The 24,986-nt window shown below is 43.5% G+C and overlaps 2 protein-coding genes across 3 annotated transcripts; both read right to left on the reverse strand.

Annotated features, from left to right (window-relative positions):
* Positions 1 to 3,394: 3,394 nt before the first annotated feature.
* On the reverse strand, positions 3,395 to 15,604 carry LOC144722658 (ubiquitin-conjugating enzyme E2 A-like). The gene is made up of 6 exons (XM_078600943.1): positions 15,330 to 15,604; positions 10,740 to 10,820; positions 10,342 to 10,367; positions 6,110 to 6,199; positions 5,360 to 5,448; positions 3,395 to 4,494 (listed from the first exon to the last, which is right to left on the reverse strand). The coding sequence occupies exons 1-6, from the start codon at positions 15,371 to 15,373 to the stop codon at positions 4,366 to 4,368; spliced, it is 459 nt and encodes a 152-aa protein (XP_078457069.1). The 5' UTR covers positions 15,374 to 15,604; the 3' UTR covers positions 3,395 to 4,365.
* Positions 15,605 to 18,916: 3,312 nt separating this feature from the next.
* On the reverse strand, positions 18,917 to 24,122 carry ANKRD37 (ankyrin repeat domain 37). 2 transcript variants are annotated; one of them, XM_078600947.1, is made up of 5 exons: positions 23,987 to 24,105; positions 21,990 to 22,136; positions 21,605 to 21,696; positions 20,613 to 20,768; positions 18,917 to 19,723 (listed from the first exon to the last, which is right to left on the reverse strand). In XM_078600947.1, exons 1-5 carry the CDS (start codon positions 24,011 to 24,013, stop codon positions 19,702 to 19,704), a joined length of 444 nt encoding a protein of 147 aa, XP_078457073.1. In that variant the 5' UTR covers positions 24,014 to 24,105; the 3' UTR covers positions 18,917 to 19,701. The 2 variants fall into 2 exon arrangements, with proteins under 2 accessions (XP_078457073.1, XP_078457072.1); XM_078600946.1 differs by having other exon boundaries at positions 18,917 to 20,768; positions 23,987 to 24,122.
* Positions 24,123 to 24,986: the final 864 nt, after the last annotated feature.

The raw sequence follows: 24,986 nt of genomic DNA on the forward strand, positions 1-24,986 counted from the left end.
GATACATCTGGACTTACATTCTGTGTGGTTTTTTGCGGGGGGGGTGTAGAAAAAGCGAAATAAAGACAGGACAAGTCATTAAAAAATCTTATAAAAATACATGTAAAGATAAGGGATTAAAATCATAAGAAACTATACGCAGAAAGAACTGCGTAAACGCATGGGGGGAAGAACGAGGAAAGAAATTGGAGAATACAACTCAAAAATAACTGAAGATGTCATAACAAGCAATGGGAGCGTGACATCTGAACTTTTGTTATGATTCCTTCATCGCTAATTGCGGCCCTCAGCCCGACATGGAAACACAACTCCTGATAAGAGATAGAATCCGGTTAGGAGAATGTTCTACATCAGCAAAACTCTTTTTAAATGTAAACTTCCACTGCTCGCGTATTTACGTGGGATCCACGGGGGGGGGGGGGGATGCGTGACGTCATTACGTACGAACTCGGCTCAACGCTGTGGGGTGCGCGTGACGTCACCACGCACGTGTGCGCGTGACGTCACCAACGCGCACTTGCCCGCGCGGCAGCCAGCCAGCCTGCAAAACTTGTTTTGTAATATACAGCACTGTATAATACACTTATACTCGATACAAATTATAATAGTAATAATAGTTTAGACTTGTAAAACGCACACATTTTCACTCGAAACGTGAGAACGACTAAGCGGGATGAGAAGCCACAATTGCCCGAGCTCTGGATCCTCTATATATTAAGATATTTACAAATAAATTAACTATACACGTGGCCGGCAACCGGAGCACCGAGAGAAACACCACATGTGCGAGGGTGGGCGACGCTATCTCCGTACAGATGGTGGGGTTACGCCGCTTGCTGCATTGGTGACGACGACCACGTAGTTTGTGTTTGCATCATTTGTGTGATCAACCAGGCACTAACCCTCGCTTCCACACGTGCTGGGTTAGAGGCGTGTGGCACCACTCACCAGTGCCCGAGGTCGTTGTGTGCATTATGCACGTATTTAATAAAATAAAAAGTCAAATATATCAAGACTAATTAAGTAGAACGCGTTGAAACAATGGAGAGAGTGAACAAAGGAACATGTGAAAAACGCATGGATATGTGCACGCTTGTAATTCAATCGAGAGACAAGAGGGACGTGGATTAGACTTAGATAACGTAGCCACGTTGAATATATCACACTTAAGAATCGGAATACTCATTTATACTGGAGGAATCCGATGAGCTATGAAGCTCTTTTCACAAATGTCCACTAGGGGCGGGTCAGAACGTTAAAACCACAATACAAAAACACGACAGGAGTGCAAAGTTTAGGGAAGATACACAAATCACTTTTACAAATACATTAAAATAAAACAAAACCATTTTTTGACCTTACCAAATGAAGCACACTAAATTTCGATTTAAAGCTTTCGTGACTGCAGGGATTCATCTTCTTGGTTCTTTCGGTAAAGTCACGTAGAAGGGAAATAATAAAATAATAAAAATAAAACAATACAATTATTCTCACGACGTTTCGGCCACAACGCAAGCAGCCGTCCTCAGGTGAAAAACAGGTTTGTCGGGAAGACAGCGTCTGTGGCCGAAACGTCGTGAGAATTATTTTATCATGTTTTATTTTTTATTATTTCCCTTCTACGTATCTAATGGGGATAAAAGGGTTCCATAGCTATAAACATCTGATAGGTCACCATCATTTGTTCAAGCAAGACAACTCTGCTGATAAGACACTTAATGTCAAAACCGGTTTTATTTGCTTGTATTGAACCATTAACTAAAAAAAATCACTCCCAGAAGGCCATGTGTCTGATGGATGTATAAAATACTTGTATTTTTTTAAGTGGGGAGACAATTATAGGAAACAGCCGTATTGTCTGCTTATTTATTTTATTAGATTCTCCATAACTTTGTTCATAAGTATTATATCTACAATGTCACTCTTAAGTGCACAGAATTGCCGAAAACACAATTGTTTGAAGGATGGACGTGGATGAACGTCGAGATATGGCCAAGGGGAGGCGCTAGGACCGAATGTCTCTGCGTTCCTGGTTTCTCAGTGAAGACTGACGCAGTCTAAATTGCAACCACTTTTAAAGAAACCGCTGCCAACGAGGCCACGTGGTGGTGCTGTGGTGACTGAGACACCCCGTTCTAGTTTTCCACGGTCAATCCACTGCTGAAGCCCCCCCCCCACCAAGCCAGCGTGAGCCCGCACAATCCTGGAAAGTAACAATCCACTTAGCACGTGTATGTTGGCTGATATTGTCTCTCCATCTTCTCGGCGGACGAGATCTCAAGATTCGTCCCATTCCTTGGCTATCACTCTTTAGTCACTCCTTCTCGACCATCCCTTCTAGTTAATGTGTTGACCAAGCTCGCTTCTCTTAAATCCGACTTGGTGTGAAGGCACAGAAAACCTATTCTGAGTTCATGGAAGTTGAATGAACCGAGGGGATAACGACATTTACATATTTGATTTGCAAGACTGATCTCAACGAGCCCTCACCCAATGATGATAAACTCTCAACTATTTTATTGACGCGTGTTCCACCATGTGAATTCGGCTCACACAACCTGTGCTGGCCGAGTGTTGCGGTTGGATTAGGTCCGAAATGAAATCCTTAATCGACTGTCAACTGGGTCTGGTTAACATGCAATCGTGACGTCAATACCTGCGGTGTAGTCAGGGTTGCGGGGTGAATCAGGGTCACCGAGATTGAAACGTTTCAACTTTCATTGCGATGGAGATTAGGTTTATCAGATCACCTTACAGACATTAATACAGTATATACAACCAGATGATGACCAAACCAAATCCGTGCTATTGATGTAGATTTTCCTGCCCAAATGTACTGTATTTTTAAGCTGACCAGTTCTACCGATTCACTTATGCGTTTCTGCAATGAGGTATTCTTCCAAAATCCACCATACTTTGTCATGTCCAGTACCGTACTTAACATCTTCATGGCACGAAACAGTATATACTACCGCAGCAAATACGGTAAAGCTATTTGAAATATATATAATTTATAGCCCTTTTATGAATCTACTGCTGGATGAAGAGGCACCATGTGTAATGGGGACTATTTGATTAGTTCACCACGCCGGTCAGCAGATTGGTGAAAGGAGTCCCAGGACAGGTTTAGATTACTCAACCACTGTTGGCGATGACCAAAAATACAAATTTGGGTCACCGGGTTCATAGCACATTGTGCTGATCACTACACTACCCACTCCACCATAGAAGTGTCACTCCTAGTCTTAAAATATCACCCTCGTAAACATTTGATTGTATGACCTAACGTGTTTTCCACAGTAGCCACTACATTTTGGTGAAGTGGTGATCAAATTTTACGTGGTAACTTTACAAGAAATGGAGAGAAAAAATTCCATCCATAAATAACACGAAATTCACGAGGTTTCAACAGATTTATTATTTTTTCCTTCCACCCAGAAGGAAATTGTACAGCTTTAAATCAAAGTGCAAAGACGTATGAAGTTCTCTTCGTTTTTCAAACATAAACACCACTTGGGAATAGGCTCCGGAACAATACACGGCAATGAGCCCAGCAAAAAGCGAACAGGACAGGCACCCCCCCCTCTCGTGAAAGCGACCATTTTAGCAACACGGCGGCAATTTTTGTCGCGCACCAAGTTCTTTGCCCCCCTTTAGGGGATTCTCTTTCAGTGGGCAACACACGGCAACGCCGACGAGAGAGGCTCGGGTCGGACACACAGCAAATACATAATATATACTTCTAAAGACGTCCAAAAATTAAAGCAAGGGCAGGCGATACCTGCACTCATTATGCATGAAATAAAAATGTTTTTTTGGCCAAGCCAAACAGCAGAAGCGGCAAATGGGACGGTTTGTGAAGCGAGCGTGCGAGCAGGCAGGCGGGTCCGACGTGCAACTGCAATGGAACAACGTGACGCGACGCTGCGACACGCCATCATCTTACACGGCCACCACCAGCGTGACGACCTACCCACTCGGCTCACTTTGGGATACGAGGATGTCAACGCCATCACAGAAACTCTGCACCCCTTCCACCCATTCAATGCGGCTTTAGCGTTACACATCACACGATTAAAATGAACCAGATTCTGATTACAAGAGCTGGACAGAGGTTACCACGACCGTCATTGTTAGTCTTGTTATCGTAATACACTGAATTAAGGGATCAAATTCGGTTAAACATTTGCCAATTACTTTCCAACCTAAGAGATGCTGACATGCTGTATTTTTATTTTTTTCCCTCCTGCACTCTTTCACTCGCATCCCCTTCTCCCCCACCAAACCTCCCCCCCGACAATTGCTCCCATTTCTACAAAAGTCCCGCGTGGTGGCATGGTGGCGTGGCGAGCCGCTGCGCCACCGTTACGAGTCCCGCCAGCTCTGCTCCACGACGGCGGACACCTTCTTCTCGTACTCGCGCTTGTTCTCCTGGTACAGCTGTGCTGCCAGGCTGTTGGCGGGGCTGTTGGGGTTGGGCTCATCCAGCAGAGACTGCAATGACAAGACCCCCAAAGGGTGCGCATTCAGCAGCGTTAGCGCACTGGCTATGACTGCGTAGTCGCAAGAGCTCGAGTCCATCTACAGGGGTGCAACGTGAACATATGGAAACTCATCACGTTGCTATTATTTAAAGTCGGGAACGCTGGTGCACACATGTAGTCCAGCACATTACAAACAAGGATTGGCAGATCATGTGAATGTGTGAAACTTCCAAACAATCCGGGCTTTGAGGGAGCCAGGGAATTTAACAAGTAGTTTTGTGAATCGATCTCTGCGACCGTTTGAGTATTATAACCCTCGTATGCATAGATTTTTCTCTGGGTACTCGGTCTAAAACTTGTACACAATACATTCCCTTATACCGAATTTGATACACATCCCATTGCAGAACCTTCTCTTGAGACACAGGCTTTCCTTCCTAAAATTAGTGACATTATTGTTATATTTATAATTAAGTGGTGGTAATAGAAAAACAGCAAATGTGTCCTCTTTTTTGGCAGAGCAGTGTAGTCCTCCTGATCTATTGCCAGAGTTGTGTCTGGTTTTAACAGAGAACAGCACTCATTGTGGGCCATGGGGGCATACCTAACCACTCTGTTCCACCATGTAGAGCCCTGCATTTGGTTGGGTACCCACGGGTGATCCCGCAGTGTGCGTCTGAAACTAAGTAGTTTTTACAGACTGCCGTTGGAGTGCGAGTCGGACATCAGCCAAACATAAACACAAACCAATCCGCACCCCAACGGAAAGTCGTAAACACAACTTAGTACCGACCCGCTTTGCGAGTACCCATTGGTGTCCAAACCGACGCAGGACTAATGACGGACGTCAGGGAAATGTAGTGCGAGCGACCCACCTGAATGGAGGTGAGGATGGAGGATACGTCGTAGGTTGGACTCCACCGGTTCTGCAAGATGTCCAGGCATATACTGCCGTCTGCGTACACTGAATGAAACACATACAAGTGCTCCGTTAACTCAAACTGCATTTCACATTAAGTTTTAACATTAAATCTGCCAAACTGGCTTTGATTCCTGGAAACAGCTAACATGAGTGGTGCAATATATTAAGCGGTCCTGGTGCCCCCATTTACCAATCTGCACTGACTAGTATGATGAATTATAATTAAACTACCCCTATGTCTGAGGAGGATTGACAAAGGGTTGCACATTTTGTGTGCAAATGAATCATCCTTTTTTAACAAATAATTGTTTAATGGAAAGATAAGCGTGACTAAGCTTGCCTGGGTGTTAAACACAAGTCATGTCGACAAATTACAGGACTGCACGCCCCACTTGGCATTAATGAACACCTGTTTTTAACCAGAGTTTGCCTGCACTCAAGGAACATTTTTAATTAGCAGCATGGAATGAATGTGTCATATTAATCAATAAGGCAGCCAATGAAATAACCAGGTACCAATATCACAGCACTTCATAATTAATCGCGATTAAGAATACAGAACATTTTTTCGTCTTACTCCTTGGCATTGTCAAAGGTCAACAGCGAGCTAGTGCAATTAACATTCAACTTTTCATTTCATAGGTAAAAAAAGAGATTTGTTACTTTGAAGCAAGGCTGACACATGAGGAGAACCACAACTCACCATTGGGGTGAAACATTTTTGACACGAATTTCACTGTGGGAGGCTTGTTAGGGTATTCTTCCGTGAACTCCAGCGTCAGCTTGAACGTTCCTGCAAAGCACAACAACAGCGGCCGCAATCAACACCACACCACCAAGAGCAGCAACAGCAGTGCTGTAAATCAGTCTCTTGTCAAAACACCAACACTTTGCCTCGCAGTTGATCGCTATAATTTACAAAATCAGCAAGCCTGTAACTAACAAGCAATGGCGGGCTGCAGTGTTAACAGGATAATCAAGACAAGGCTTGGCTTTTTTTTTAATGTTCCATAAATTCCACAGACACTACTCACTCATGGACAAAACCGTGTACAATAACAAAATTCAGGACCTACTTAATGATGGTAGCTACACAAACATTTCAAGAGATCCCACCAACAACCTCGTTACAAAAACGAAAAGTATCATCACTGATTCAGCTTCATTAATTGAACAGATCAAACGGTTTTCCTTAAAACCTTCTGCTGCGAGACCACCTAGATTATATGGCTTACTAAAAATCCATTAAAAAGGTACACCCCTTCGTCCCATCGTCTCCACCATTGGCTCACCCGCCTACAAACTGGCCCGATATCTGTCTTGAAATCTTGCAGCCATTCACTGGTAAGACCACCTCTCCTGTACATAACTTAGCTCATCTGGTATCGTCAATTAAATACATCTCACTCTCCCCTGGTGATTTGCTCGTTAGTTTCGAAGAAGTTTCTTTGTTCACCAAAGTTCCTGTGCCCGATACCATTGCAATCGTTGAAGATGTGGTCCAACAAGGACTGAATGCTGATGTACCGGCCCTGGTGAGACACTGCCTCACCAATACATACTTCACCTGGAATTTAACATTCTACAAACTGAAGGCACCCCAATGGGTTCTCCCTTATCTCCAGTTGTGAATTGAAAAAAGGCTGCACTTGTAGTTGTAAATAACAAACCGACATGCCAATTCAAGGGCTCAGAGAGTTTGCCAAGTGTTGATTTAAATAACACTGTGCCATGTGAGCCGAGTAAATGAAACGACCCTAAATGACCGCTACTTTTTTTTGTCAGGGGCAGTCAAGGTCGCACAGTTGAGCGTCAGCAGCAGCATGGGAAGGGGTGGGGGTTGGGGGGAGGGAGAGGAGCGACCAGGCTGAGTGTCCGTGCTAGGGCTCTAGTTAGGCACGGCATGCCCAGGCACGCACACTCGCTCCCTTCTTCTCGTCAGTCTCCACCACAACACAGCACTAGGACTCACAAAACCGAATGGGACAATCAAAGGCCACAATGGGATGATGGGGCCAGAATCGCATGTGTCCAGCCGCCTTTCTCTCCTCCAGCGCTGACGTCGCCACTTGTTTTGTTGAAGTCAATCATACCAGTAACATCACTGCGTAGGGTTTTCACGGTTGTGCCGTACATCTTTCCGATATGTTTTCAGGTTGTATGCGTGGTAAAAGCAGAACAAATATGAGAGTTCAATCATCCCAGGTTCACCTATTCACACTGGTACTGTGCATCATTATCAGGAATAAAACTTGCTGCAATTATATTGCAGTGCACCACGATGACACTGCTACCCAAATTGCAAATCCACACACAAGTAGTTTGGTCTGCACTACTCTAGCCCAAGTGCAAGTTGGACATTTACATTTTAACCAAATTGTTGCTGCTAATGTAGTACAATGGCAGACGAACTTTGGGCTCAGTGAGCAGGAATGTGGATGAAACGTGAACCATCCTGGTGGGGCATTATTTGACTGCCTTAACAAAAAACTGTACTCGACATCACAGGTGCTTCTTTGTCACACAGTTCACCTCGAATTTCAGCCCAATCACACACCCGCTGCTAACAGCCAACACCCAAAGCAACATTGGCAAAAAGCTATAGAATTAAAATCAACAGATGAACTTGCACAAGAGTATCTCTGCATCGTGATGGGGTTTAACACGTAGGCTTTCGCGACCAATAATATTCATAATAAAGGAAATTTATTTTTAGATCGAGTAAATATTATCGTGTCGTTAACTGACGTAAACAAAAAGTGCCAATTAGTTACTACTTCAGCACAAGCCACAACATTCACAATTCGAGGATGATGTTTCGCTGGTGATTACAACCAGCTTCATCAGGCGATTTTCCAGAATTGTTCAGAAGTCTTCCTGTTTCGGTCTTAAATAGAGTAAAGGGGATGCCATCACTGTGAGCCTATCAGGTGTGAAAACCAGAGGGGAGGGGTTAATGTAGTCATGATGGAGTTTGGAAACCACTGGAGCTGGGTAAAAAATATTAATTACAATATGCATTACAAAGAAGGGTTCTTGAAGTTATGTTTACCTAGCCTACATCTCCAAGGCTGTCCAACATAAGTTTGAAGCATCGTTAAAGAGAAAATATACTTTAAAATTAGTTAGGTGTCATATCATTCTAGTGATGACACTGCATTGAAGTAGTGAACCATTTGGGAGTGATGACACAGGAATGTCACTCGATTACTACAATGACAGGCTCGTCTGAAGTTTTTTTTCTTTCATTCATTCGCATATTAATTATGTAGGAGAGCCAGGAACAGTCTCGACAATATCAAAGAGATAACAGCTGTCAGTTTGTTGGTTAGTATTTTCTAAAACCCAGCTTCACAAACCCCATTACAAACCCATTTCTGGGCTCACATTGGGAGATCAGCTCACAACAAAGCTACCTTCATGAGGACAAAAATCGTGTGTTTGTGGGTATCACCAAATCCCTGCAGCATACTCTACCTGGGCCAATATCGACCACCAGAGGTTATGCTTTATGACAGAATGACGAGGACGTCATGGAAAGCAACACTTCACCGGGCAAACATGTGCATTCCCACCACGATGCGACATCTCCCAAAGTAATGGGGGAGTTTCTTACGTGCAGATTCACGATGCACGGGCGAGAAAAAATAGGTCACCACAACCAACACACCAAATCGACAAATCCAGAGGGGGCCTCGTCGTCCCGTGGCGGTGCGACGAGCGCTCTGTCAACCCTATTGCTAAGGCACAAAACACAGGCCCTGACAGCAAGCTTGCTCAGGGACTGGCCAAGAGAGGCAACATAGCAACTCCAGCTGGAGTCTTTAGGGGAAAAACCTCCGCAAATAACTATGTCGTGCAGGAACATAAAAATTATCATTAAAAAAAGTTGTGTGCCAATTATTTTGTTAGGGTGATTTAGTTTGGCTCTTTAAACCTAAAGCATTTTCACTAAATCCCAAGTCTATGTCAGTCTCTCAACTTCAAAATTGGAACTCGACAACAATATTTATGTTTTCTTTCAATAGTTCCAACAAAATGTAAAACTAATGAGCCTAACACGCTGATTATACATGGGTGCAAGTTAATACAATTCAGTTCACAGGCAAGAAGAGTATATTCTTGGGTCTTTCGGTAAAGTCGCGTAGATAGGTTCAAAAAAAATAATAAAAAACTAAAACTACGACCTTTCGATCGCAACACAAGCCGTCGTCTTCAGGAAAAGGGGGGTTAGCTTCCAAAGGCAAACTATTTATACAGGTTTGAAATGGGCGTAGCCCAAACCAAATGTCAGCAGCCAATGCCAATGTTAATGCAAGTGGTGGGCAGTCAACCCGACGGTGGTTGGTTTTCCACCAATCAAAGGGCTGCCAGGTGAAAATTTGCATGTTAATGAGATATTAGCATGTTAATGGTAGATCACAGGGGTCGGCGTGCGAAGTGGCTGTGTTAGTGTGAATCCTGTGAAAGCGCAAGCTTGAAATGGGCGTAAAGCACAACTAACATCGGAAGGTGGTAGGATGGGAACATCATAGCCAGTTATGACTTAAACTGGTTGATAACGTCCTTCCAATGATTGCTCAGTTTGTACCCATCTTCTCGGTTGAAATTATGTCTGCGTCTATATATATGGATGGCTTCATGAGCGAATCTTTGTTGATAGCCAGTGGGCTTGCAAAGTACCTTCATCTTAGAGAAATACATTTCGTGTGAGACCATCGCATTGTGTTACGATCGAAACGTAGTTTTAGTTTTTTTCTTTGAACTTATCTACGTCACTTTACCGAAAGACAAAAGAATATGAATTCCTGCAGTCAGGGCAAGAAGAGGTTCAGGAACCAATTGGCAGAGCAATCGAGAATGCCATTCCACTGATTTACACAGCGGCTTCAACACCATCACCGTTAAATAAGAGTGGGAAGGATGACAACTCACCATCCTCAAACGGAGTTCCCTCGGGCCTGAAAAGCATAACGTGAACACAAATTAAGGATGCGTTTTAGTGGGCATATACACAGAATGTGAACACTGATCACCCTGCCCAGCTTCGTGACAAGGCTCGGTCCGTAAAAAAAAGACACGTGGAGCCAGTAAAGATGACGCAGCAAAGACATTCCTCATCAATTATTAATCGTCGGGGTGCATAAAAGCTTGTGATGTTCCATAAATCTCGCCGACGCTTAGGTAACGTCAGGGAGACTGCAATCCCAGTTAAAAACTAAGGGTGCACATGTCGTTAGGTATAAGGGACATTCTTGGCACAGAAGTGGATGGTAATACAAGAAGAACGACGGGTGCTTTGGGGACCGTCAGAGGTCCCCCACCTGACTTACCCAAATATAACTGCGTTCCACAGCATAATGTTGTTTTCTGAGGGCGCCCCACTCACTCCTGCCGGAGGGTCCTCCTGTAACCTGAGGAGGGGAAGAGATGTGGAGAATGGGCATTGAGGAATAACATGTACAGTGCAGGAAAGACAAAGAAGAATGACACGCCTGATCCAATAACTATTTCATATTCATGTACTACAGAAAACTAAATGTAAAAAAACAGTGTTTCAACATTTGTATTTTTTGTTCATGTTTTATAATACAGATGCATATATGTGCCAAAACTACATTACATATGTTATGATCATAATATGCATTCAGATTCAGGACATAATTTAACATTATAAACTATCATAATACACCTCAATGAACAAAGTGAGCTGCTCTGCTATGCCATTTATGCCGATTACGTCAGAGGCCCTCGATGCATCACTAACAGGCAACTCACCCGCGCAGCCATGAGGAAACGAAACATCCTCATATGCTGATAATAACTTCGACTAGCGGCTATGCCTGCCAAGCGCAGGCATAGCCTGGGCCCCACGAATGCCGAGTCATCTCCGTAGCCCACAGAACTGGAAACCACTGTGGTGGCTCGGTGGGGCTCAGGAAGAACAACACGAGTGGCAAAACAACCTCGATGGAGGCTCCTTAAAGAGTCGGCTCTGAAATCCACCTAAGATCTGCATTGATTTCCATCACCAAGGAGGTGCTGTTTTTTAGACAATCTTCTTTACAGAATGTCACCAATTTGATTTGTAATTTCCATTAAAATATAAAATGCTAATGGCTGCATTTGAATGTCTCAAGAACATGATTACCTCATAATTAAAATATGCAACAAAGCACTTCACTGAACGTTAACACCGAAGTCAGAATAGCAGCTAGCAGCTCATATGGCAATTTTAAATTAATGGATTTCCTACAAGATACTTTACAAGGGAGATGGCAAAGTCAACATGAACTGCCAACAAAGGACCTGAAAGTAAATCATTTGCAATTAAAACTAAACTGGTGTAAAAGCCACAGATACTAAAATATGGAACGGGTCTTGTTGAAGCCACACACGGAACAGTAAAATGTGAAAACGACTCATTCTATTGTATCATGCGTGTCCAGGGTGAGCTGTCAGCTTCGACTACACAAGAATATGCTCGGAGCCAGCCACGACATTTGTTTTCTTCTCGACATCACGAACACCTTTTAAGGCTCGACTCTGCACACACGTCTAGTACATGTGGACAAGGGCGTTAGAAATCAGCTGACTGCTGGGCAGCTCTGTGTAGCGTGACAAATTGACGCGAATGAAACATCAGCCTCATTGAACCCAGTCCTGCTCTCACTAGCAACCATCAAGCACAGTCAAGCATATTCTGGGTTCACTAAAAAGGTCATCATCATTAAACTCTGACATAGCCTCCTAGCAGGGCACGAGAATGCAAACGACTAAGAGTGGAAACCACAGTGACAATCAATCCACAATAGCAGGTCTCCTACCCAGCAACATGTCGTGACCTTCCCGTTTCGTTCACGCCAAACCATAGACTTATATTATCCTCCATAATATCTGATGCTCTACAAAAATAGGCATTCACTAAAGACATCATGCAACTCTTGTCCACCATGTTCAGATTGTCTACAAGCTGGTTCTTACGCAAGGGACCACCATGCTAAGTATAGCATTGCTCTTCTCCCCTCTCACCCCGAGGGAGGCCAGATAGTCACTCTCATAGAGCACTGGAATATGCAATGGTGGATTAAACAATTCGCTCCCAGGACATAAACGTGCAGTGCCCAGCACACTCGACCCACAAAGCCAGAAAATCACGTTCGGAAAATGTATACTGCTCAAGAGTGAAACTGAGCATATGATAACGGAGTCAACTGGTGTGTGGATTGCTAATGACAGAGTAAGGTGTGCATTAACCTTAATTTCTCACATATAATTTGACACGGTGTGAACGGGTATGAATTGGCAAAGGGGTAAAAAGTGGGTAGTGAACTTGACTACAACCCGCCTGGAAAAATGTAGAGTAAATACTCCTCTGAAGGAGCCCTAAGTGACCAAAGCCAGATCATGTGTAGGACAGGTTCTAAAGCAGCTTGAATCCATGGGAAGGGGGGAAACGTTAATCCTGTCTTTCCTGCATTGCCCCTTTGCACTGTACGTCACATAAGCATACCTACAACAAACACAAGAATCTTCACGTAGCCTTTAACAGGCTGATGAAGCAAATGCTGTTCGCGAGTACCTATGAAGACTAGAATTGGCAGAAGCTGTGGTGGGGCCGTGACCACACTTGGCCACCTTGGTCCCACCGTGGTGGTGTTTACAGACTGCATGGCGAGGTGCCATAACAATTAAACCGATGCTCCACCCCAAACATGCATACACACAAAACACGTGTGTATAGCCATGTGACAGTGCATTTGAATTGTGGAAACAAAACACAGAAAATCTAAACACATCATCACTAGTATTAAATGCACGTGTTAAAAAAATGGACTAAACAAGCAACACATCTTTTGATTTAAAGCTTTCGTGACTGCAGGGATTTACCGAAAAACCAAGAAGATCATTAGTATTCTTGGTTCTTTCGGTAAAATCACGTAGAAGGGAAACAATAACAAAAATAGAAAACAATACAATTCTCACGACATTTTGACTGCAACACAAGCAATCGTCATCTGATGATTGCTTGTGTTGCAGTCGAAACGTCGTGAGAATTTTATTGTTTTATATTTTTATTATTTTATTGTTTCCCTTCTACGTGACTTTACCAAAAGAACCAAGAAATATTAATCCCTGCAGTCACGAAAGCTTTAAATCAAAATTTTACATAATCATTAGCTTCGTTTAAAAATATATATAAGTTCCAATACGCCTTTATCCTACATCTGTAGCTCCACTTTAACACATGCGAGTCTGTTTTACTCATCCAATGAATGTCAAAACCGGTCCAGAGCTTGCTTGTTAGAACGAATTCTGTTGAAATTCCGCACTCCCAAGAAAGGCGAGTGACTAATGGGGATGTGTAAAAATCACTTGTATTCATGTTTCGGGGCAGATATGTGAAAGAGGGGTAGTGTCTCGTTTGCTTATTTATTTTGTTAGAGGGTCTAAACAAACATGGGGTTTTTTTGTAGAATCACGGAATTATTTTTACTCAGGTATTGCCTACACAGGCCCGTTGCGTAACTTGCGCCGCGGCGAACACGTCTGAGGTTTCTAAATAACTCTACATTATCAACTTGTCTCATCACGGAAGACGTGCATCTTGCGTTTAGGTTTTTTTTTACCAAACTCTTATCGCGCCATAACTAAACAACGTTCGTTAGCATACAATGTGACGCACTGCACGGCTGTGACTCGACACTAAACTACATTGGAGGGCCCAAGAAGTCCTATTTACTGTGGCTGTTCAGAACGTTTCTAAAAAAAAACCTCCTACGACAGTCGCTTGGCAATTCTACAAGGCAACGTGAAATATTCCTTGGCGACGTGGATTCTCGAGTGTGGCCCATTGTGTGCCACCGGAATCGTGACCAAATGTTGACAGTTCTAAAACAAATCAAACACCATTCTAAGCTCTCACCTTTAACCTCTTGATGTTGTTTCAATCTAAAAGACCACGGCTAACCCATGTTTGATTTATAAACTACCAGTGGGAATAAACAACATTACCAGAGTCATGTGATAACCGATTGCTTTTATACAATATGCCCGTGTTACTGGACATCGTCCGAAAGAGACGGAACCATATATGTATGCGACGTAAATCCACATTTTCTTGTACAATGCAGTACTGTAGTCGTTCATTCACCCAGGAAAACCTCACTGCTGAGCCTCAAAATGTATTTCACAAGAAGGGTCATGTTTGGCTATGACGGCCAACCATTTCCTCAAGGAAATACTCTATTGTGAACGCGATGGTAACAAAAAAAACCTCTGAAAGCACTCGGCGGCTCTCACGATGACATCTCCTCCGACTTCTCACGTCTCTCAAGAGGGAGTTTCAACCCACAGACACGACACCACCATCACACGTAGACTGGTCATGGGTCTAAAACACCGCGTACCTGTTTTGTTATAAACCTTGTACATGTGAATCATGTGTGTACCTGAGCGATGTCACACATTACATGTTGTTGTTGTTGTTCGCTTAATGTGTTATATTACATTCTTCACGTGGATGTGTAGCGTGTCTAATAAAGCCATTATTTCAAAACTACGATACTGAATGTATTGCGTATGTGCTATGTACGCTACTACCTATTCAACTTGTGTACAGTATTTATGTTATACATGCACTACGTATGGTACATGTGTTGTAATCTGTACAGTACGTACATGTGTAATGAGTCAGTACGTTACATGACACTGTAATGAGACTATGTCCTACGTACATTACAGTCACGCCTTGTATACGTGTTATAAACGTTATACATGTACCGTATCACGTTATGCAAGTGTCACACATGTTATCCGCGGATGTACTGCCACGTATTTGCCACGTATGTGGTAGGTGTGTGGTATGTGTGTGGTAGGTATGTGCTGCGGCCTACTCGGGCCCGCCTCGCCTGGAACCGCACCGTTTGAAGTCTCTCATGAGGCGCCTTCGGGCAGGCGTGGACATCTTTCCTTCCTTGATTTCTTTTGCTTTAAAATAATAATAAAAACACGCGACGTATATATATGTATAAACACGCACGCGATTACTAAAATAACAACAACAAAAACGATAAATAAATAACACAGCCGTCGATCGGCGAACGAGCGCTCGCCGCTCTTTGGCTATTTACACGGGCGAGGTGCGGTGACGTCACCACGCAGCGTCGCCCGCGGAGACGTGACGTCATCGCGCCAATCTGTGCGGGGGTGGAGGGGGAGGGACCACCCCACCCACGTCATCGCGCGAAATGCGCCGGAGGTGGGACACCGTGGGACGTCACCGCGGTGTCGTTGTCGTTAGCCACGTATGCGGGTGACGTCATCACGCCACGGGGCTTGGAATGTTTTTTTGAGTGGACGAGTCCACTGTGGGTTATTGATATGAGGGGGGGATTTACTTAAATAATTAGCGCCTAAATGTGCTTAAAGCGTTCAGCCTTTCAGTCAGTAATCGTCATTAAGGAATAAGGAAATATGTTTTATAAGGCGATGAAAGTTTACTGGAACATGCTTGCGTTTGCTTTTCTGAAATAGGGGTGTTCAATAATGGACTGGCTCACGTCAATGAACTCGACACGATGATGCATGAGCAAAATCTGTCAAAATTTTTACTTTAAACTTTCGTGACTGCAGGAATTCATATTCTTTGGTTTTTTTCGGTAAATTCACGTAGTTAGAAAATAGTAAGAAAAAATAAAGTGAATAAAAAATAATAAAAAACACTAATGGAGACTTTAGCCTGGTTGTTAATCGGAGTAAGTGTACTGGCAGTCTAACACATTCCTGTGGAGGGAGCTGGTAGGAACGTTGGGTTGCTCGGTCAATGGCCAGGGTCAACGGCGGCGTGGTGTATTCCGCAAATATGCCCGACTGTGAGGGCGGGCACAAGCCGGCGTGAGTAGGTTAAACGTTGAGTTTTATAAGGGCACCACGGGGTGACCAGCCCTTCCCCACCCAGCCCCACCCCTCCCACCCCCCACCCAGCCCTGCCTCCCCACCCAGCCCCTCCCTGCACGACGGACGGACGCAATAATCCCCTGTGGGCTGGTGGAACCAGTGGGTTCCTACCAGTATAATGTGTACTGTAGCCTGGTTATTAAGTCATCACCCCAACCGTGATGACTTAAGGAGCCATCTGAGGATCCAATCAAAACCATCACCAGCCCCCCACATTAATAATCATGAAGAGGTGACGTCTTCCAAATGCCCCCCCCCCCCCGCCATTCATAATAATTAGCGGCTGACGTCACTCCACATGGGGGGCCGAGGCGCCTCCTTCCCCCTCCTCGGCCTCAACTCACAACCCTCACTACAAAGGCAGAACCCTCACGTCACGCGATCTCCGTAACGCTGTTGAGACATCAAAGTAAAAAGGACGTCTTGATAAACAAGGGATTATCACCTTTAAATGAAATAAGTCTGTGTCACCGCGCCCTTACAAATTGCACACGAATTGATGCAATGAATATCATGTCGTGGTCTGATTTTCGCTTGCAAGTTTCAGATTTACTGCAATACACCCGCCCTTGGATGGGCAAAAGGCTAGTCAACAAAGATTCGGTCATGAAGCCATCCATATATAGACACAATTTCAACCGAGGATGGTTATAAACTCAGCAATCATTGGAAAGATGGTATCAACCACTTTGGGTCATGACTTGATTTGTGTATTCTTGTCAACCTCCACCTTCAGCAGTGTGGGTGTGTGGAGCGGGGTGCAATGATTACCTGGCGGCTCTTTGATTGGTGTAGACCCACTGGCGGTGTCGTTGTTTTCTTCCACTTTAACATGAGCTGCCCCTGCCCATGCTGCGGACCCACGTGGGCTACATTAACATCAGCTGCCCCGCCCATGCTGCTGACACACTTGGGCTACGCCCATCTCTAAACCTTTATAAACAGTTTGCCTTTAGAGGCTAACCCCTCTTTTCCTGATGACGACCGCTTGTGTTGCGATCAAAACGTCGTGATTTTTGTGTTAGTTTTTATTTTAGTTTTATTTCTGAAAGAACCAAGAATTAGTCTACATTATAGACTGCCAGTATACTCACTCAGGTTAAGAACTAGGCTACAGTCTACATGAGTGTTTTTTTGTTATTATTTGAATTTTGTATTCACTTTATTTTTTATTATTTTCTATCTACGTGACTTTACCGAAAGCACCAAGAAGATGAATGCCATAGCTGTCAAACCATACTGTTTACCCGTATTCTTGTACAGGGAAATTGAGTTTTCAGGTCCATACGGCGTCCACCCATTTCAATACGGGCAAAAATAGATATTTATTGGTGTGTCTCCCTTGTGATGGGACATGGTAGGATGAACGTTTAGATTTTATAAGGGCACGGGGTGATCAACAAGGTCTAAATTGGTCTGTAATAAGGTAGACACTAATAAGGCGTTGACAGGTATGGAATACATTTAAGTAGTTTGCACAATCCTTCAACCACGCAGCTTTCTGGGAGTGAATAATTTCAGCCACATTTGTTCAACACAAACTCTGGACCCATTTCAAGGACCACCTCTGTTAGAAATGGACCCTAACTTGATAAAGTTATGGCCTATATTCTCCACTACCTGCCCCATGTATAATTTATGAATATATAAATTTCACGCTTTATGAGAAAATGTATTAAAACTATGCAGTATTGTATTACGTATAGTAGACATGTGAACTCCTGGACATCTGTGAAAAAGAGCTTCATAGCTCATCGAATTACTCCAGTCTATATAAGGATTATGATTTTCAGTATGTTCAATACAAAGCTTACAAACTTTTCAGGGAATAATAAAGTATTCTAAAATGTTAAAAATATTACTTCATCTATGTCAATTCACTGCCGCGAGAGCCTCTAAATATTGTTGGTCAGTCATGGTTTGACCATACTTCACCAGACTGGTCTGTGCGGGTTAGTGAAGGATGTCCAGGGCCAGTTCAAATATCACTTGCCACCAATGTTACCCATGTCCGAGAACTCAGGAAATCCTATTTAATGTTGCAAACCACCGCTCCAACGATAATGAAAAGCAACATACCAATACTTCTGAAGAAATAAGTATTGAATCAGTGCAGTGCCCACTTTGACATATGGTGGGTAAACATGTACACTGACAGACAATATGTAACAGCTTGTGAGTACGTGATAAATTGGGAATTGCACCCAGACAGAAAGAGAAAAGTGGATCAGAGAACAAACAGGAAAACGGCCATCATATTGACAGAGTAAATGGGCTTGAACAGGACCTATAGATATATAGTACGAGATGATGGCAAATGTACACAACTAGTTATAGAATAACAGCCAAAGGTTACAATGCACCAGAGGACCACTAACCAGCATGTCGATGAAATGTTGACGAAATCAGCTAATGCAGGAGTGAGATGGATTGTGTCATTGCTGAACTGTGAGGGATGTCGAGTGTGGGTAGGACTTCATCCAGCAGTGGATAGTCCATGGCTAATGATGTATATACTTAATGAAACCAAAGCATACTGCAATCAGGCAAGTAAAGGTAGCGTGATGCTTAAGCATTTATTAAAATACTTCGGTTGTGTAAACACAGTACACAGAATCTGTATACATACAATATAAAGACAAAGAAAACTATTTTATCAAGACATGTAAACACTTGCAAGACACCTTATGGGGGGGCCTTTTGTAAAGCATTTGTAAGTTCGGAAATTATATACATACAAGTACAGGTTGCAACTATTTATATACATGTTAAATGCCCGCATTTTTGTAAGTTGTACAAGAGCATAGTTGAATTCAGTAAAACGCAAGTTGAAACACGGACCGTTTCTACCACAAGCACGTGTGGTGAATGCAAACTTAATGCCTTGCAATGCGTCTACTTGATGTTTGAAACATCTTAACACCCGTATGTATTGCCAGAAAGGGTACATCCTATTTATTTTTCACATGTTTGTGGTTCATTCCAAATGACCCCAGCGATTGTAAATTAAACTTTTCACTCGCTTTTATTCCAAGCGTTAAAAGAGCAGTGCATCGTCTTTATTTTCTCTGCGAAATATAAAATGTTCCAACGTTTTTTCCTCCAGAGTTTACACTAAAAGTGTGAAAAACGGTGTTGCCCGTGCACTGAAATCGCTTTATTTAAATCCTGGTTAGGTGGAGGTTTATTAATGTTGTAAGTCAAGCAAAAACACATCTGAATACGTTGGTAGTGGTCACACGTTTTTGTAAACATTATGCAAGTGGTTTTGGATCGCAGTCACCGACGTCTGTTTAACTGGAACGCCCTCTAGTGGATTAGTATTGAAAATCTTGTTTAAAACGTGCTGCAGAAGTAGCTGGGAAAAGAAAAAAAATCCTCATTGGATTCATCATTACCACTGCCTTATAATAAATAAAATATTAATTAAATGTATATAAAACATGTATATAACATAGACTGTACTAGGTATCATCCTATTGAGCATTGGTCCTTCATTAAAGCAGATTAGGCTAAAATGTCAGCATTTTCTCGAATTTTTTTCTGTTATAAGGCTGTATTAATTACAAATGTGGCATGTTATTAAATTTGTGCTTCGGCACCACTGCCAAACTAATGCTTGATTGTTTGCATGTAGTCGAGTTTGCAAGCTCGACATACTTTGGCAAGCGCATGGCCTAACGGTCGCGCATTTCGCCGCTCATTACGAAGGTTCACGTTTCGAATCCAGCGGCCGCTCCTGTTAAGCAAAATACACTTGAAACTTGCATAATGAAGTGAGCAAAACTGTCCCTGAATGAGTAAATATCAAACACAAACCAGCAATAACAATGCAATTTGAAAAAATCCATGAAGAGATAAGTGGTCACAACGAGAAAGCTGCTTGAGAAAAACCTACTTTAAAAAAATGTAGTTCCCTCATACAGAGCACATGAATGATTCACAGCTTATTTTAAGTGCAATCTATATTTTCAGGAAAGCCTCACATTGAGGAGGGTCCAACTATGTGATTGTTTAACCACTCGGGTTAGAACCTGAATAAAACAGTAGATAGATTTCTATTTTTACAAAGAGTAAACAGTGGTTTTTTAGAAAGTAGGTTTTCGCAGCCACGCCTAATCCAAATGTAGTTTTCCAGGGAAGGCCGCAGGGTTGAGCTCAACACACTGCCTAGTCCAGAAAGCCACACCGGATAGTGGCTTTAAAATCTGGACTGCTTGAGACGCGTGCCCTGAGTGTGCGCAGACCCATGGCCTCTCTTTAGGAGGCTCAGAGCTTGGCCAGTGGAGGCAGTGGCACGACTGCAGGAGGTCTGTGCGGCACACGACAGGATGGCGATGAGCTGCAGGTTTCCGCAAGCCTGCGCCAGCTCCAGCGGGGTTTGGCCTGCATGGTTCCTCATGCTGCGGGAGAACATGCGAACATCACCGTTCATCAGGACAGCAGTCCCCGCTAAACCATTCCATTGTATTTCAAGCACAATGCATGCCACTGCATAGATTTTGACGGATGTGCTGTCATTTCCTAAAGAAGCTAGTAGCACGTGGACACTGGAGGAGCCAGTGGGGGGGGGTGGGGTGGCACGTGCCCCCCCAATGATCTGATCGAAAACCGTAATTTCGATCGGATCATTGGGGTTTATTAGTAATAAATCGGCATTTTGTGACCCCCACTGCCACTGTGTAGCATATTATTATGTGCCAGGGACTCGGAGATGATAAGACAATGGTCCGAATCCATAATTGGCAATAAGTAACGGCAAAGTAATTATAAGTGACTCAGAATTGTGCGCAGTTGTGTATACAGTACACGACTTCCCTGAAGGCATTCCTTCAGCGAGCGCGATGCCGATCACACGCGGTTCGAATTAGACCCTCGATCGATGGCTGCACCATCGCCGCACACGCGTCGAATAAAAAGCAAGGGACAAGTGCTTACTTGATAATTGGTTTTTTACCCTTCTATCTGGCAACAAAACTGACACCTTTCTACAAGGAATCATGTTTGCATAGACCACAATACCAGCAGCCATAATGCAAACAAAAACTCTGATAATATATGCACTGTCCTTGAAGTTGATTGGTCCACATCCGAGACAGCTTTCCTTAGAGCCTATTCTCACATGGGTTGGACCAGATGATGCCAAAAGGCGCACAAAAACGAAAAAACGAGCTTTATAGCTCATTGCGTTTCTCCCAGTATCAATACAAATTCCGATTCCGTTGTGCAGGAAACTCACTGTAGATGGGCCCCGCATGACAGGAGCAGCCCCACGCACGCTGCACTGCCCGATCGCACAGCCTTGTGCATAACGGTCTCGCCCACATGATCCTGGGAAGAAATGCACACTTTACGACCGAGCACTGCACACAGACGAGAACTCTGAACTTCATGTAGACCTGACTAAGGTACACGCATAATAGAGTGACCGTTCAGTGTTGCTGATGAGAATTGCAGCAGCAGGAGCTGCCTGCCAGACAAGAGACGGTTCAATCAGGTTCAGATACCAAGTAGCCACCGGTGTTGTGCATCACGGCTGGGAGTCGAACCTAGGTCCCTGGGATTGTGGTGCAGTTTTTTTTGTTAAATCACCAAAAAATAACCCTTCCCCAAAAGCTTCTCACCTGTGAGTTGACGTCGCTGCCGGTCTGCAGGAACATGAAGAGGCCGTGCGCGTGCCCTCCTCGAGCCGCGAGGTGGGCCGGCGTGTGCCCTGCCGGGGCCGCGTCCCAACTATTGCTGGGCTCCAGCAAGCGGGACACAGCCAGCGGCTAGCAAACCGGGAGATGGAATATAACGAAACGACAATTTTTTGGTTAAATAAAAGATACACGAGTCCGGCAAGTAACAAAAATTCATCCCTTCACAGCTCAGAAATTTGTTAGTATGGAGCTTACTATGAACAGATTAATGATTTGTTGAGTTGATTATGTATATTCTTAAAGTTAAATTTACTACATTGTAACGAATTAAATTCACTCCTTTAATCCAACTTACTGATGTGGCATTGGGAGGCCTTCATTCAGCAGTGGAGTAAAGGGGAAACTGATGATGCGATAGGTTCATTATCAAACTATGTCAAGTTACGTTGGGCATTTACAAATAACGGCGGTGCAAACACAAACCCACATATACTTTCACTTTAATTTCAACCACAAGGCGAACGTCAGACATTTCCTTGTAAATATGTATTAAGCATCACTCAAATATACGATATTAATTTTTTGTATTGAAAATGTACATGCCTCGCGGTTAGGCTAAAGCTGTACTGCTTACGCACACACTCCTCAACAGTTCATCTACAGCAAGATACGCGTAGTCTTTTGTTATTGCCACTGTTAGAGGAGGTCCTCCTATAAAGATCCGTGTAGAATTCCTGCACATGCATTACGATTCCATAATGCTCTAGGAAATATTATCGTAATTATGATTTACCAATCAGTTATGATTTACCAATCATAAACTTCATTTTTGACGATTTATTGACCCCATTGCTTGGCATGCGTGAGCATCTTCAACAATTAAAATTATGAATACGGTATTTTAATATTGTCTAAACGTTAATTTTCAACTTGGCAATCAGGAAGGCTCTCCTGGTTAAAGAAAGGACAGTAATTCAATTTCACAGCCCCTTGTCAATCCACTGCTGGATGAGGCACCTCCCCACGCCGGCGGTGTCATTGGGAGTTGTCCTGCCATACATACTTGGTGAGCATAGACTTGGGGGCATACACAAGTAGAGTACCGTACAGCAAAGGATTTGATGCGCACTACCACCTGCTGCCCATCACACAGATAGCAGCCCACAACACCCACCCAAAGTGCTATATCCAGATTGAAGTCTTCTTCTGGGTTTGCGAGATGTGACAAGATTGAACGCATGTCGTGTGACACGTGGTCATAGGCGCAGCGTTAACTCGACGGAATAAATCAAGATGCCTTCACCCTGAGCTTCCACCCCAACTGTTCCGCCTGAATAGAGGTCGTGTCCAAGTTAAAAATACCCAATCCAGTTTGTCTCGCATGCGTAGAGCTGCCCCACATTTAGTGATGCAGATAGGGGTCTCATTGATACTTAACGGTGGTAGTTAATCCGCAGGCATTTACACAACCGGTGTTCGATTTATTGTAACGTGTTATAGAACGTAACTAGAATAACCGTCAGGAATTCGACAACAGATAAACGAATCTTCCTCCTTAAATCGTAGACAATTGGCGGGGTTTATCACTATAAACGCAACTCGCATTTACGTCCATCAGCCCATGAATCTTCGGCACATGTACTTTCCAGCAGCATAAGCTCCAGTCATGCCATGGGTTTCTGTTAAATTCTGCTAGAAAACATTTGGTTCCGAGCTCCAATGGACTGATGGACCCGAACCCTACAATGTGGCTATAAATCCACATTGATATAAAGCCATATTGTATAATATTTATCACAAACCACCAATGCTTTCAATACGTTTTTTTGCCCTCACGAAAGCTCTAGAGTCAATGAACTCGCCTCTATGTATTAACTTATTTGGAACCGTGCTAATCGGGAGGTGTAATTCTTACGATTGAAAACTAAGCACAACACTGCAAATCAGTGCACCACTTCTTGAGTTTGATGCCCTCTTACCTCGCCGTTGTACTCGAGCAGAAGCATTCTGTCTTCGTCACTGCCCCTGTACGTACAAGTTGTACTAAACCCTCGGTCAACCACCCCTGGTCGGATTCCAACACGGACACACCGCCACCCTCCGCATCAATAACAGCCACATGTCGCACGTGCGCCCGGCCTTTTATACCTTAGAAGCGAGTGACGTCACGCGCGGGGGCGTGACTTACAGTGGCAGGCGGAAGCCCCGCCCACGAAGGCGCGGTTTTGATGAGGGGGCGTGCTCTCGCTCGGAGGTGTCAGCCAATGGGAGGCGGCGGGCGGGGCTTGGCAGGTCCACGTGGCCGAGCCTACGTGCGCTGGCGCGCGAACACATTGGGCTCCTTGGGTTTCAGCTGCAAGCACTTCAAGAATCAGAATATTTAATTTATAAAATAATACAAATAAAACATAATAAAATACTATTTATTTAATAAAAATAGAACATAATAAAATACAATTCTCACAGTGAGAATTGTGTTTTATTTTTATTATTTTATTATTTCCCTTCTACGTGACTTTACCGAAAGAACCAAGAAGATGAATCTCTGCAGTCACGAAAGCTTTAAATCGAAATTTAATTTATAGTGGAGGAATACGATGAGCTAGAATGCTCTCTTTCCCCACAGATATTCCAGTAGGGGCAAGTCAGAACATTACAGAAACTTATAATACAAAAACTAGAGTACTCTACAGAGTATAGGAAAGGTAAAAAAAACTTTTCAAAAATGCACGTAAAACTAAACTATGTTTTATCTTACCAGGTAAAGCCCACTGAGCTATATATATATTTTCAGAAGCGACCTGGCCACAAATGATAGCCAAGCGAAGTATAAAACCCGTTATCTAACAGGGTGGGTCCTTGCCAATAACATCTGGCAAGCATTCCAGTAGGCCGTGTGTAGCTGATGGGATCTGAAAAAACATTGCTTTTATTTTCTCTTTCTACGTGACTTTACCGAAAGAACCAAAGAGTAATTGC

The sequence above is a fragment of the Lampetra planeri genome, chromosome 15 (assembly GCF_965212315.1).
Source record: "Lampetra planeri chromosome 15, kcLamPlan1.2.h2, whole genome shotgun sequence".
Lineage (NCBI taxonomy): Eukaryota > Metazoa > Chordata > Hyperoartia > Petromyzontiformes > Petromyzontidae > Lampetra > Lampetra planeri.